The sequence below is a fragment of the Hakea prostrata genome, chromosome 9 (genome assembly GCF_041222555.1).
Source record: "Hakea prostrata isolate BN-2017 chromosome 9, UWA_Hpros_2, whole genome shotgun sequence".
Lineage (NCBI taxonomy): Eukaryota > Viridiplantae > Streptophyta > Magnoliopsida > Proteales > Proteaceae > Hakea > Hakea prostrata.
This window is the reverse complement of record NC_142608.1, coordinates 58,648,129-58,662,812: the sequence shown is the minus strand read 5'-3', so window position 1 is coordinate 58,662,812 and position 14,684 is coordinate 58,648,129. Positions and strand designations below refer to the sequence as shown.

Here is a 14,684-nt window from a genome sequence, read left to right as displayed (position 1 = left end):
GTTCAAGCCTAAACTTTAAAGAAATGCCAAGACCCACAGAAATATGAATCCTCTACAGGCTATCAGGGCAGTGCCCCCACACCCCTGTCGAGGGGCCTCCCCCGTGTCCGTCGGCAACACAATGTAAAGCATGAGTCATACTTAAAACAATCAAAGACAAAAATGGAGGTTTTAGTACCAATTGTCGTGACCATGGTGGATAGGTTGTCTTCGTAGCTGCTGATGGAAAGAACAATATCACCATCCTATAGGCTGCAATTATAGCTATCAAAACTAGACTTTTGTTTGCCATTTGGGAAGGACTTCACAAAGTCATTGTTCAATCAGACTCTATGGTCTCAATTCAAATCATTCTTGGCTTAGGCCAACCAGCTTGGACCATCATAAACATCCTTAAAGAAATTGATGAGCTTTGGAGAAGGTTTACTATATGCAACTTCCGTCATGAAGAAAGGGAGACTAATCGATGCGCCTTGTACTTGGCCGGCTTGTCTACATCATGTCATTTCTTGTGATCCTGTAAGACTACCTAAATGCCTCACTCTTTTCGTTCAACATGAAAGACGAGGTCGGCGGTTCTCATATTATAATATTTACTCTTATTTAATATAAGTCTCATTTTCTTCAAAAAAAAAAAAAAAAAACATGATATGGGCCTAGCGGTTGTGTTTGAGAGAGAGAGAGGTTGCTAGAGTCCTTTAATTTGAAGCAACCCCCATGCTAAGATTGGTAGGTTCACATATCCAAAAGCATAGCATTAGGAGAAAGGGTAATTTGTAAGGCATGCCATTTAGACTTAGACTTCAAGGGCATACCTCTATTTACTCTATTTGGAAATATTTTCTTCTCTCATCTCCCAGACACTCATACTAGCTTCAAGAAAATGAATCTCAGAAGAGCTGCATTATTTGCAATTTTGGCTGTTTTCATATCTATGCATCTCACAAATCCAAAACAACCTCTCCTCACCTACCTCACCAACCAAGTTTTCACCACCTTGTTCTCATCACAATCATCCATTGTTCTAGAATTCTTCCCACACAGCAACATTAGCAGCCATGGCAGCCACCGTCCACCACCACCACCACCACCACCATTACAAACCAAATGAGAAACCAGATTCTATCTGTGATGACTTCCCACCTGACTTCCCTCCACCAGACACCAACACCACCTCAATCATCTGTGTTGATAAGAACGGGTGTTGCAATTTTACAACAGTGCAAGCTGCTGTCGATGCAGCTCCAGTTTTAAGCCAAAAGAGGATCATTATATGGATCAACAATGGCGTATACTTGTAAGTTAGCCAAGGTAGCTAATTACTTATTTGCTTCCTTGAAGAATTTAAATCTGCAACATGATACAGTTCCTTATTCAACTATGTTTAGTGAGAAGGTGATGGTTCAAAGGACCAAACCAAATATCACCTTTCAAGGGCAAGGTTTCCTGTCTACTGCAATTTCATGGAATGGCACAGCCAATTCTTCAGGCGGTACATTCTATAGTGGTTCAGTTCAGGTTTTTGCATCCAATTTCGTGGCAAAGAACATTAGCTTCATGGTGAGAAGACTTAAACTGAATTTTTGGGCTTCCTTTAAATACCTAGCTTGAAAGGAACTAATGGGAGAATCTTAATGCAATGTCTATTGCTTCGATAGGGAGAGATGGAGATGCTTAGGATTATTTTTTACATAATAGGCATAATTCCAAATTAGTATCTAATTACATTTGTACCTTCTCAAGAATGTAGCTCCAATTCCAGCTCCTGGTGATATTGGAGCTCAAGCAGTGGCCATTAGGATAGCAGGAGATCAAGCTTCTTTCTGGGGGTGTGGATTCTTTGGAGCCCAAGACACCCTTCATGATGATAGGGGTCGACATTACTTCAGGGACTGCTACATTCAAGGATCCATTGATTTCATTTTTGGTAATGCAAGGTCTCTTTATGAGGTACTACTTCCCTTTTGCTTGCATTCTTAGTAAGTTGCAGTTAGACATTCCAGAGCTACTTACTCATCACTCTTTCTGTCCTCAGAACTGCCAATTGATATCTATAGCAAGCCCAGTACCAGTTGGAGCAAAGAATATAAATGGAGCTGTTACAGCACATGGTAGAACTTCCAAGGATGAAAACACAGGGTTTGTATTTGTGAACTCCTCCATAGGAGGAACAGGAAGAATATGGCTCGGTCGGGCTTGGAGGCCGTTCTCTCGTGTCATTTTTGCGTACACAACCATGACAGATATCATCTCCCCAGAAGGTTGGAATGACTTCAATGATCCTGCCAGAGACTTGTAAGTATCAAAGCTTGAAGAATTAAGTTCGTTTGCTTTAAAGTTTGCAGGCCAGATGTAACAAATTAGTCATGAGAACTGTTGTTTTTTGTTTGTGTGGAATAGGACTACCTTCTATGGAGAGTATATGTGCTCAGGTGCAGGAGCTAATATGACCATGAGAGTTCCTTATGCTCAAAGACTGAATGATACACAAGCTGCTTCTTTTCTTAATACAACTTTCATTGATGGGGACCAATGGTTGCAACAATATGCTTAGGTCTTTTAACATTTTGAATTGAATTACAAAGAAAATGGGCTCCAAAGAGTGATTAATTATATAAAATTTAACTGTGCATGTCTTGCTTATCCATTCATCACTGCTATAAAGCATAATACAAGAGTGTTTTCTGAACTGCATGGAACCAATTGTAATGCACCAAACAAACAACTAGGGACAATCAGGAAAGCCAAAGCTAGCTAGATCAGCAGGTGATATATTTGGTAACTGAAAAAACTGCTGGTTTTTGCTGCTTAATCCACTTTTTGCCAAAACAAACCCTGATTATTTGGGCTTGGGCTGGCCCAACCAAAACACTGTAAGTCTGCAAGATTTGTCAATCTATAGCGGCGTGGACTTAATGAATGGGCCAACCGACATCTACTACAGACATTTATCCAGTCCATTTCTGTATGGATGTGTGACATGTGTTTTAACATCACATCAAAGGGTTGATGTTAAATTTACAAATCACATCGAAAGGTTGTGACTTAATGAATAGACCAACCAAAACATTGTAAGTTTGCAAGATTTGTCAATCTATATCAACGTGGACTTAATGAATGGGCCAACCGATTATCTACTATAGTGGATGTGGGACACGTGTCCTGACATCATATTATAGGGTTGAAGTTAAATTTACAAGTCACATCAAAATATTGGGATAAAAGTAAAAGAAAAAATTGATGTGACTTGTAAATCTAATTTATTCTTTTGATATGACGTTCGGACACATGTCAGACATCCACACAGTCCATTTCCTTGTTAAGAAATGGAATGGATAAAATTCCTATCTACTACCCAAATTGTGTAAACATCACCCATCATTGTCCAGAGGGCCCATCGTGATAACCGAGGCCTCCATTAGAAAGCTACTGGTCCTTGATGAATTTATCGATCTTGAGTGAAAGCTTCCACGTTATCCCCACTCCAAGTCCCAAACCACAAAAGGGGGAAAAAGAACCGCTCCAAAAGTTAACCTTTTCTTGATATCAAAGAAATGGGCTATGATGAAGATTCAAGGCATCATTCAATCTGCAAACTTTATCTTGGAGAACTCATTAAATCAATTGAATCTAATCCGATCATGAGATCTTCTTGAAATTAAACACGAACAAAAACTTTATCATTTTACCTAGAATCAAAGTTTAAAGTATTGGGTATTGATTTTAAGAGACATTGTTTTGCATTGAGTATTATATTATATTAGACAATGTAGTTTAGTGTAATCTCTTAAAGAAATGTATCGGATATATATTGTATCGACTGTATCCAATATAAATACATATTAGCTAATGTCATAGGGTATCATAAGATACCTTGCCAGCGACATGCTCTTTGAAGTTGCCAAATAGATTTTGTGAGGAAACTACCAATGTGAACTGTATAAACTACGTTGCACGGCACACAGTGTTGACCAATTGTCTTCCTTGTTAGTCCACCCAATGGATGGACAGGACTATTTTAGGTGTCGCTATCTTGATGGGTACATCCATTTGGACGGTCCTGATTGATTAGAACACATCATTTTCTTTGAAAACCACAACGGACGGAAACTATCTGATACTTCTGTATACAAAATTTCAAGAAAATAGGAGACAAGCAAAAGCGAAACTCACGCGAAAGCGAGAGGGAGAGAGAGGGGGAGCGAACGCAGAGAATGGAGAAGCAGAACAAGGCGAATGGTGGTGCTGTGGAGGCTGATAAGCCCATTCGTGTTTACGCCGATGGAATCTACGATCTCTTCCATTTCGGTCATGCTCGTTCACTTGAGCAAGCCAAGAAACTGTGAGGGATCTAACCCATCTTTCAAATAGGAATAACAATTAAGATTTCACTTGTGTTCTTGACTTTCTTATTTATTCGATTCTTTTATTCGTTTTGAATCAGTTTCAGAATTACTATTTTGCCTTTTGATCCGAATTTTTACATGGGTTTCTCTCTCCCTCTCTCTCTCTGCCTGTTTTCGTCTTTGGCAGGATTTTCCTGCAATCCTGCAAACATGTTGTTTCATATAATTTGATCACATATGCTTAATATCTTTCTTTCCGTGTCAATTCTTGGTGCTTTCTACTTGTTATGGTACTATCTGTGGATTGTCTGTCAACCCTTTGTGTTATGCGGCTTTGGCAATGTGTACCTGTGCGAAGGCAACCCTAGTTGACAAATTTTAGCAAATTAGTAGTATTACTGTCTCCATCACGCCAAGATTAGTTTTTGATAGTTTTAATGGACAATTTTGTTTCGCATTATTGATGATAAGAGATCATCGGTATAAAAAATACTTCCTTGGATCAAAATTTTCTTCCATTTCCAGAAAGCTTAATTTCTATAGAAATTGGCCAGAACCATGTCATTCGATTCCCATACTCCTTTACCAAAATCTTACTTGCTGGAAATCTGTTCATAAGGAAGTAACTTAAGGCTCTTGATCTTTCCAAAACGTTTTGTTATTATCCTACATCTTGAAAATTTTGTCCTCCAGTGGTCCTTAAAATGTCTTTCTATTTTGGGTGGGGTTTTCAGGTCAGTAGAAACGTTTTAATTGATTTTACTAGCACAGGAAAGAAGTCTTCAGGAGGTGCAAAGTAATTTATTGAAGGATGGGTTTTTATGTGGTATGTCTCAGTAATTTCAAACCTCTCAAGTGGATTTATGGGTTCCAAAAGCTCTAGCTAATCTTATGACCAGTTGAGCAGGGAGTTGTGAGATATCTTATTAAGGTTTTGGAAATTTTGATGTTTCAATAAGCCTCCATAGAAACCGGAGTTACTCGAGTTGTACCATATATTACCTCTTGTCTGATCCATTTCATTTTGTTGCTTCACTGGATCCCTGAATCTGGTTTCCAGCATTCTCATTTTAATACCCTGACAACATAATTTGCGACTGTCATTCATAAAGCATTTTCCATTGACTTAAATTCTTCTACTTTTATCATTTTTATTACTAAATTTTAAAATTTCCAAACCCTTGGTGATTCCTAGTTTCCTATTGGACTCTTATTACTTTTTCTTGTGGATCTTGTTTGTTATTCTTAGAGGTTTGTGAAACTTCTGCGCATCCGCTCCACTGACACATGTATGGTCCTGAAGCTGATCAGTTTCTTATCTTATTTTGAACTTGTAAAATATAGGTTCCCCAATACCTACCTACTTGTTGGGTGCTGCAGTGATGAAATCACACACAAGTATAAGGGCAAAACTGTCATGACTGAAGCTGAGCGCTATGAATCTCTTCGCCACTGCAGGTCTGTTTGTGTGTGCTTTAGTTTGTCTCCTGTTAATTAAATTTCAGATGCTGTGGACATTGTTTAAGGAGGAAAGGTCATTCTGAAATCCTGATCATATTCCACAAGCAAATTTATCATTATTTTTAGTATTAAAATTTTTTAGAAGTTATGTAAGCTTCCCCATCCCTTCCTCCTTGTCATATGTCATTTCTGGTCATCTTGGAGCATGAGTATGCTGACTGTTTATTTAATGCAGATGGGTTGATGAAGTTATTCCTGACGCCCCATGGGTGATGACACAAGAGTTTCTTGACAAGCATAAAATTGATTTTGTGGCTCACGATTCTCTTCCGTAAGGTTAATCAGCCCATATACATACCGTCATATATAATAGTCCTGTGCTTTGGTGCTAGTAATTTTGAGAAATAATGGTCAAGTTGTCTTCTGTGCTTTCCTATTTTTGAGTTCTTAAAAATCCTAGAAGAATCATTGGTGTGGCTTTTCCGTAAACTTAAACCAAATGCCAATCATATAAAAGTTCATTTCCTCCCCCTTCTTCAGTTTTACGACTACACTTAAATTGAAAGCCCTTTGCTTTTCCGTCATCATATATATAGCTAATTACATATTGCTGCATATATTGTATGCAGTTATGCCGATGCGAGTGGAGCTGGAAAGGATGTCTATGAATTTGTGAGTTTTGAACCTACTTCTTTTCTTTTCTTCTCTCGTATCTGTTCATATTTCTTATTCCGCTCAAATCTTGTGTTACCAGGTTAAGTCCATTGGAAAGTTTAAGGAAACCAAGCGGACTGAGGGGATCTCTACGTCAGATGTTATAATGAGGATGCTTAAAGATTATAACGAGTATGTGATGCGAAACCTGGATCGTGGATATTCCAGGAAGGAACTGGGAGTTAGCTACGTAAAGGTATGGTTTGATTCCAATTTATGCCTTCAAATTTGTGCATGCTATTCAGGAAATAATCCTCTTCCAATTCTTCTTTTTGGGTGAATGGATTCTTATTAATTTTCTATGGTTCTTGTCACCAGGAGAAGCGACTGAGAGTGAATATGGGTTTAAAGAAGCTACATGAGAAAGTCAAGCAACAACAAGAAAAAGTTGGGGAGAAGGTATGCATAATTATTTGTAATTGTAGATGTTTCTGATGTAGAAGTGTTAAGTAGGTTTCTTCTATGCATTTGTGTTTGTGTGTGCATGCGTTGGTCAGATGCTGGGCAAGGAGTGTTCTTATTCAGTATGATGTGGTCCACTGACTATCTTTGTTTATGGATGATATTTCTTCGTGAGGGATCATGGCGGAGGAAATGTCTGTCAGTAAACTTCAGTGACGTACTCATTGATGGTCTCTTCCCTATTCAAATTTGTTCAATGATATGTATTTTTTTTGTGGGAATTGGTCTAATAATATATAAATCAGTAATATGGAAGGAGAGGTGTATGTGCACATGTTGATTCGAGTTAGATTAACGGGGTTCTTCAAATGACAAAAAAATTTCCTCTCCAAAGTTTGAAGAGTTAATTGTGTTGAAATGATTTCGCTTGGTTTTTTGGTATCCAGATGTACTACTAAATGAATGCAGCTCTTTTTTTGTTGCCTTAATTGAAAAGAAGACTTCAGTAGTGGCTTATAATAAATAATAACAGGACATACACATGTGTATGCACTACAAACAGATTTCTTCATATTCCGGTTGCTGCTATTGGGCTATGGCTAATCAGGACATTATATGGATGATGGGTGTGACCATATTTAGTTTCAGAGTTTCATTTACAGAAATAGTTTCGAGGCTTTGTTGTTTTAAACCGTGAGAGGAACTGCTTTTTTAATTTCCAGATTGATGGCTAGTGGAGAAAGTTATAATTGGTTTTGTTCCCTAACGTTTACAGATACAAACTGTGGCAAAAACTGCTGGTATGCATCGTAATATGTGGGTAGAGAATGCAGATCGCTGGGTTGCTGGTTTCCTCGAGATGTTTGAGGAAGGTTGCCATAAAATGGTTAGTCCTTGCATGCAGTAGTTTTATGAGTTCTAATTTACTTGCCAATCAATTTGATGCTTCATTTATCATTTACCGTTTCTTTTTAATTCAGGGAACCGCCATAAGGGACCGTATTCAAGTGCGGTTGAAGGGACAGCAAGCAGGGGGACTCATGTATATGCCACACGATGATGATGATGATGATGATGATGATGAATACTACTATGATGAAGATGAGGATGAACAATACTATGATGATGTTGATGATAATGATGAAGAAGATCAAAAAGAAAAATACTATGATGAAAATGGAAAATAGGTGTTCCCCCCTAGTTTAGTTTTTTTTTTATTTTTTGGGTGAATTCCCTAGCTTACTGATAGTAGGTTTTTTCTTTCTCTTTTTTTTTTTCTTTTTTTTTTTTTTTTTTTGGGGGGGGGGGGGGGGGGGAGTTTTGTATGCTGATAGTAGGTTATGTGGTATTTAGGCATGTGGTGTTAACGTAAGAGTATATCATTGGACATCAGGAATTGAGTTTTGAAGCCTCAAGCTCAAAATTTGTTTGCAAAGATTACCATGAAGTTTGGAGTTTTTAATTTGGAATGCAAAATTTTGTTATAAACTTACCTATATTCTTTTACCAAGACTTAACCTATAAAGAAATCACTCAACAAGGAAAATGAAAACTTGACTCTAGAGAAACTTATTCATTGTTGCAGCAAAATAGGTCTGAGGAATTTTGTCATTGTTAGTGTAAACACGCCCTGTTGAGTGCTCTTAATAGGCTACAAATGTCACTGATCAAGGAAAGCAATTTTCCAGAGTAGGGTTGGAGCTGTATTGAATGAACTCAAAAGTTAACTTAATGTTGCATTACTTAACTAGAGGAGTTGTGTGGATCATCGTGTTAACTGCATTGACTGAAAGTTGGTATGCAGTAGAATGGTCTGCAGAAAGAGATTTGCAGCAGAAGGCCTCACTTCAATTAAGAGTCATGGGCTTTACAGTTCATCCTCTGTTGCACTATTTAGTAATAAAGAATTCCAACCCATTTCAAATTTATGTTGTATATGGTATGGACTCATTTTTTTTAGAATGCACAAAAATGAGACATTGACTTTATACAGGAGACTTCAGCCCTTCAAATCTCTATTCTTTGGAGGCTGACAGATACTTATCCGCTTTCAAACCTCTCTTACTTGGAAGCTGTCAGATACTTATCTGCTCTATTAGTTGGAAGCTCTCTGATGCTTATCCTCTTTTGTTTTCGTTTCTTAATTGAACATCGTTGAATTTCAAGAATGATATATTACTGCAAGACTCCTAACAGTTCTGCAACTCCAACAATTGCAGCCACATTTTCATGGCCATGGCATCCTCTTCTACCTCTTCATCTGGACCTTCAAATTTCGATGTGTTTCTCAACTTCAGAGGGAAAGACCTCCGGAAAAGCTTCATCAGCTTCCTTCACAGAGCACTGAAGAACACGGGAATCAATCATTTCATTGATAGTGAAGATCTATGGACCGGAGAAGCTATAGGGACAACCCTCCTTAGAGCAATTGAGAGGTCGAAAATATCAATTCCTGTCTTCTCCAAAGGCTATGCTTCCAGCAAATGGTGCCTAAGTGAACTTTCTCATATAGTTGATTGCCATAAATCCAGATCTCAAATGGTCCTGCCCATATTCTTCGATGTTGAGCCTTCGCATGTCCGGAATCAAACTGGAAGTTTTGAGGGACCGTTTCAAGACCACGAGAAGAATTTTGAACCTCACGTTGTACAGAGTTGGAGGGAAGCTTTGAGATTCGTAGGGAATCTGAAGGGATGGGTTCTCGAAGAAGATGTAAATGGGTAAGTTTAAAATCCCTCCTAGATCCGAGGATGCATACTTCAAATTTTTATTGTTGCCTAAATTTAAAATTAGTTCTTGTTATGATTTTATTTTCGGTATGAAATGATTGCAGGGATCAAGGAGAGCTAGTTGAATTAGTTGTCAAAAGAGTTTCAAGTGAATTGATTAATAACACTTACTTGGCTGTATGTAAATATCCTGTTGGAAGTGATTCCCATCTAAATAATCTATTGTCTTTATTAAATATTGATTCCGATGATGTTCATTTCGTGGGAATATGTTGGCTTTGGTGGCATTGGGAAAACAACTATTGCAAAAGCTGTCTACAATTATCTCCTTTTAACCTTCGATAAGCATAGTTTTCTTTCAGATGTTAGAAAACAAGCAAAACAATGGAGGGGTCTAACGTCCTTGCAGAATCAACTTCTTAGAGACATCTTCAGAACAAACATTGATGTAGGTAATCATCACAGAGGAAAAAAGTTAATAGAACAAAGTCTTTGTAATGAAAAAGTTCTTGTTGTTCTTGATGATGTGGACAGTCAAGAACAGGTAGATGCTTTGTCAGGTGCACTCAGTTGGTTTGGCCAAGGAAGTAAGGTCATAATAACAACAAGAGACGAGCATATTTTGAATGTGGCTAGAGTCGACAAAGATAAAATTTATAGGCCTCAAGTGCTGGATTATACTCAGTCTCTTCACCTATTTAGCTTGCACGCCTTTTCGAGGAACCAACCTGATGAAGATTATATGCAACTTTCACATGATGTGGCATGCTATTCTGGAGGGTTGCCTTTAACTTTAGAGGTGTTGGGGTCTTCCCTATTTGGCATAACCAATAAAGAAGAGTGGGAAAGTACAGTACAAAAGTTGAAAGAAATTCCTCCCCAAGAAGTCCAAAGAAGATTGAAGGTAAGCTATGACAATCTAGAAGATGATTATCAGAAAGCAATGTTTCTTGATGCTGCGTGTTTTTTCATCGGATGGCCAAAAGAAACTGTATTTTCTGTTTGGGAAGCCTGTGGTTATCATCCGAAATCTGCAGTAGATAGACTAGTTAAGAGATCTCTTCTAAAATTTGAAGATTATGGTGAATGCTCCTTGACAATGCATGATCAAATTCGAGACATGGGAAGGAACATAGTCAAAGAAGAAAATCTTGCAGAACCAAGTAAGCGCAGTAGGTTATGGTCTACTGGCGAAATCTTGGACATGTTTGAGGAGCACAAGGTAAACACTCTAAATGTTTGAGATCTGTCTTTAATCATTATTCCATTTCCTCTGTTGGAACCATGGTGTTCACTAAGTTTATTTACATGTTAATTTATTTTGTAGGGAACTGACAAGATAAAAGGCATTATCCTTCCCAATGAATTACCTAGTGTTTATTTATCTCATGAACACCTTGAGATGATGCCCAATCTAAGATTTCTTGACATCAAGTCGGATAAGTTCATGGGTGACCTAGCAAACCTTCCTTCTGCATTGAGATGGTTCAAGTGGGATAACTGTCAATGGGATATTCTACCAGCCACTTTTTATCACAAGCGATTGGTACATCTTGATTTGTCATCGAACATTATGATTGAACAAGCTTGGCATATCAGAATTCAAGATGAAAATAAGGTATGATATATCATTTATTCTTTATTCGTTTGAGTTTTAAATTTTATAGATGGCCTTTATGTGAAAACAGGGACAAGGCTATATGCATTATGACCCTCCACAAAGCTGCAGTTGTAAGAGCGTTGTGCATAGATTATGACACTCTATAGCTAAGTGCACTGATATATACATATCCTCTTTTGTTTGCAGCTATTTCGAAGATTGAAAGTTCTCAATCTCAGTAATTGTAGGTATCTTTCCAAGTCCCCTGATTTTTCATGGTTTCCCAGCTTGGAGGAATTAGATCTTGGATATTGTACGTCTTTGGAAAGGTTAGACAACTCCATTGGGCAATTGAGTAAGCTCAGATGTCTTACCCTCAAGTTCTGTTACTCACTCAAGAAGTTGCCAGATGATGTTGGACTTCTAGAGAAGCTTGAAGTGCTAGATGCGAAGAATTGCGGGAATCTTGAAGAGCTACCAAGATCAATGGGAAGAATGAGATGTTTGCGTAACATTATCCTCACAGGAACCAGGATCAACCGTATTTCAAAATTACCAAATGATTTTTCAATGCTCTCAAATGTAGTAGAGTTTGAGATATCTTATTGGGATTGGAAATGGCCTCCTCTAAGACACAGTAATAGAATTGGGAATCTGTCACTGTTGAATATGGAGCCAGACCAGCAAAAGCCTTGTCAAGATTTGAGTGCTTCGATGGCAACAAATTCTCATGCATATATACTGAATAACCACACAGAAGCATGTTGGAAACAGGGGGAGGGAAATGTGCAGGGCAGAGCTACAGAGTCTTTTGCAGAGGAAACTGGGAAGAAGATTCTTCAACCAAGTCTTGAACTGTTTCTGTTGCTTCTCTGTTTTCTTTTCTTGTTAATCTGCTTTTGGTCCTGATTTCTTTCTGGATCACCCACCTATCTGATACTGATGTACATGAAATCAATAGCCTAAGCAATAAATTTTGCCATTCAATATATTGTTACTATAACTGTAAATAGCTCAATTTTGTTCTTCAGTGCAAGAATTTCAGGGTAGAATCAAATTCAAACTCTTCACTAAACAGTTCTAATTGTAAATATCCTTGAACAGTTGGATTGCATTTACATACGTTCCATGTACAAACAGGTTAATTGAATATGCATTCTCATGTAACCTCTTAACCTGTTCTCATCACCCTGGAAAGGAAACCAATTCTAACATTTTAGGTGATACAAGACAGTCCATCCCAGTGAACCTCTAGAAGTTTAATTAGATGAGAAACTAAATGGTTGAAAAAGAGAGAACTATAGTGTGTGTACATGCATACCTTTAATCTTCAAACAAATATAGTAAGATTTAAAATATACTACATGGAATGGATCTTAGCCACCATTAAACTGGAAGAAGTCCAAACCAAGCAACCTTCTAGTGAGGAATTGAAACGTGACCAAGATTTAAGGGTATCATTTTTGTTATGTAGCAGGAACACTTACCATGTATGGCTTCCATGTTATCTTCCTTGTAGACTCCAAAAGGTGAGCCATGCACAGATTTAAGCATCTCACGATGCTTTGGCAGCCTTTTGAGTTCTAGGAGTCATGCCAACAGACAGGGTAGGCCACTTCAGACAGGTTACTGCTTCTTCTTTTCATATGTACCAAGAAATTTGCTTCACAAGACTCAGGCTTTTGGGTTTTCTGTGTAGCCAAACTCCCAACCTTTTCTGTGCTTCTGGTTTTTAAGGTTTGGGATCTTTGCATCATTTTAGATCATTGAAACTGCTTCAGGCTTTAGGATTAGAGACCATAAGTCCTAGCTGCATGTGGGCTTTCAGATGTGAATTCTTTGGTGCTGTTTTATGGTTTAATGGCCTTAGATATTACAGGCACAGTGAACAGTGGGATGCTGATAAGAGGCTGCAGCAGCAGAACAGAATGAAAGAACTGAAAAAGGAAATATTGTGGGTTTCACCTGTTTGTACGAAAAAATAAATGGTTGTGGGTAATGAGATTGAAACAATAAGCAGGATTGCGGGTAAAATTGTCATCCGTTTTTCTAATGCTGCTAGCGGAAATGCAAAGAAGGTTCATGTAATTGCCAGAAAAATCATACGATCCAGCCACATGTAATATTTCAATCCAAAGGTACTCGATCATTGAACCTTGAATTAGAATGCTGAAGTTACTGAATCCTATAACTCATTGGGAGAGTCCCTTCAAGAATCCGAACTCATTCCTCTAATACAGCTCTACTGACAAACATATCATGGGATTTTCTGAAATTAAACAAGGTAAGTATCTTCAAGACAAAAGCATGTTAGTGTAACCTTCCACTTGTACAATTAATGTTGTTTCGGAATATTGTCAACATACAATTCAAAAGAATTTCATAAGAAAAATGGCAATTACACTTTTCCACCTGCTTTCGAACTTTAGTGAGAGTTACACAAAGAAGAATAGTGATGAACTGCAAATATATGCTGGCTTTTTCCTTGGATCGTTATCAATGCTTGTAGCTTTCATACAAAGCATATATATATACAGATATAATGTCATTGCTTGGTATTCCCAATAACATAAATTAACCGTCACAATTAAACTGCTATAAAGCACACATCAAACGAAAGAATAATAATGCTTGAAGATGGACAAGAAAGGAGATACGAATTTAAGGACAGAGAGAATAACAGGTATAGAGTGGTCATGGTCATAGAGAGCTCTAGAAAGGCTTAAACTTCGAACCCAATAATGTGATCGAAAATGAACAAGTTCATGTAGCTGTCACTAGTATCTCTACATCAGACTTGAGTTGATGCCTGCAAGTGGGGCATGAAGAGTGAGATAGAAGCCAAGCATCGATGCATGGGACATGAAACATATGGTTGCACTTGGGTAGCACCCGCAAGCGGTCTCCATCTGAGAAGTCCACCAAGCAAATGGCACAAACAGAAGCTGAAGTACTGGTGGGGGATGAGCTTGCTGCTGCTGCTGCTGGGGGCGATGAGCTGGGTGCTCTGTATGTTGAAGTAGGAAGTGCCACCATCTCCTTCTTTTTCAATCCCGTGTTCTGGTGCCGAGAAGCCACCCACTCAACTGGCTGGGTAACTGCGCGATGGGTGCCCCTAACTACACACTGGAGCATAGAATTAAGCCCAATGGCACAGACGAGAGCACATATCAAGGCGGCCATGATGACCACCACATTGAAGTCCAGAGATAACCCGTTTGAGCCCTCTAGAGAGGACGATGATGATAAGCTGGCAGTGGGACTCTGGGTGGGCGGGGTGAGTTTATCCATGGATCAGAATGGAGGGGAAGAAGGGGAAGAAGGAAAGAAGGGAAGATAAGAGGAAGAGATGGGAATGAATGCAGGGAAGGGCCACATCGATCGTACCATGCATCTAAAGTAACACACTAAGGTTGAGCCCCTCAAAGACTC

General features: G+C 38.4%; 2 protein-coding genes and 2 pseudogenes across 3 annotated transcripts; 3 read left to right on the top strand and 1 right to left on the bottom strand.

Annotated features, from left to right (window-relative positions):
- The first annotated feature begins 869 nt into the window (after window positions 1-869).
- On the top strand, window positions 870-2,856 carry LOC149005781 (putative pectinesterase 8). Its single transcript, XM_089169259.1, is given in 6 exon segments — window positions 870-1,078; window positions 1,080-1,297; window positions 1,389-1,560; window positions 1,744-1,950; window positions 2,036-2,295; window positions 2,401-2,856. Coding segments are annotated over 6 exon segments (1,206 nt in total). The 5' UTR covers window positions 870-883; the 3' UTR covers window positions 2,555-2,856.
- A 1,258-nt stretch (window positions 2,857-4,114) lies between these two features.
- On the top strand, window positions 4,115-8,185 carry LOC149005780 (choline-phosphate cytidylyltransferase 2-like). Its single transcript, XM_089169525.1, has 8 exons — window positions 4,115-4,342; window positions 5,691-5,804; window positions 6,043-6,138; window positions 6,437-6,479; window positions 6,562-6,717; window positions 6,840-6,920; window positions 7,699-7,809; window positions 7,904-8,185. Exons 1-8 carry the CDS (start codon window positions 4,215-4,217, stop codon window positions 8,108-8,110), a joined length of 936 nt encoding a protein of 311 aa, XP_089025651.1. The 5' UTR covers window positions 4,115-4,214; the 3' UTR covers window positions 8,111-8,185.
- A 509-nt stretch (window positions 8,186-8,694) lies between these two features.
- On the top strand, window positions 8,695-12,279 carry LOC149005779 (TMV resistance protein N-like; annotated as a pseudogene). Its single transcript, XR_016169929.1, has 4 exons — window positions 8,695-9,643; window positions 9,757-10,874; window positions 10,980-11,270; window positions 11,460-12,279. The product of XR_016169929.1 is annotated as a TMV resistance protein N-like (transcript).
- A 1,714-nt stretch (window positions 12,280-13,993) lies between these two features.
- LOC149005778 (putative E3 ubiquitin-protein ligase ATL45 pseudogene) lies at window positions 13,994-14,562 on the bottom strand (annotated as a pseudogene).
- Window positions 14,563-14,684: the final 122 nt, after the last annotated feature.

Bases quoted from the DNA above. Each gene is read 5' to 3' on its own strand.
- LOC149005780 (XM_089169525.1), top strand. From the start codon at position 4,215: ATGGAGAAGCAGAACAAGGCGAATGGTGGTGCTGTGGAGGCTGATAAG. The intron at 4,343-5,690 runs GTGAGGGATCTA...TGTAAAATATAG, and splicing joins CTTGAGCAAGCCAAGAAACT to GTTCCCCAATACCTACCTAC. The intron at 6,921-7,698 runs GTATGCATAATT...TAACGTTTACAG, and splicing joins AAGAAAAAGTTGGGGAGAAG to ATACAAACTGTGGCAAAAAC.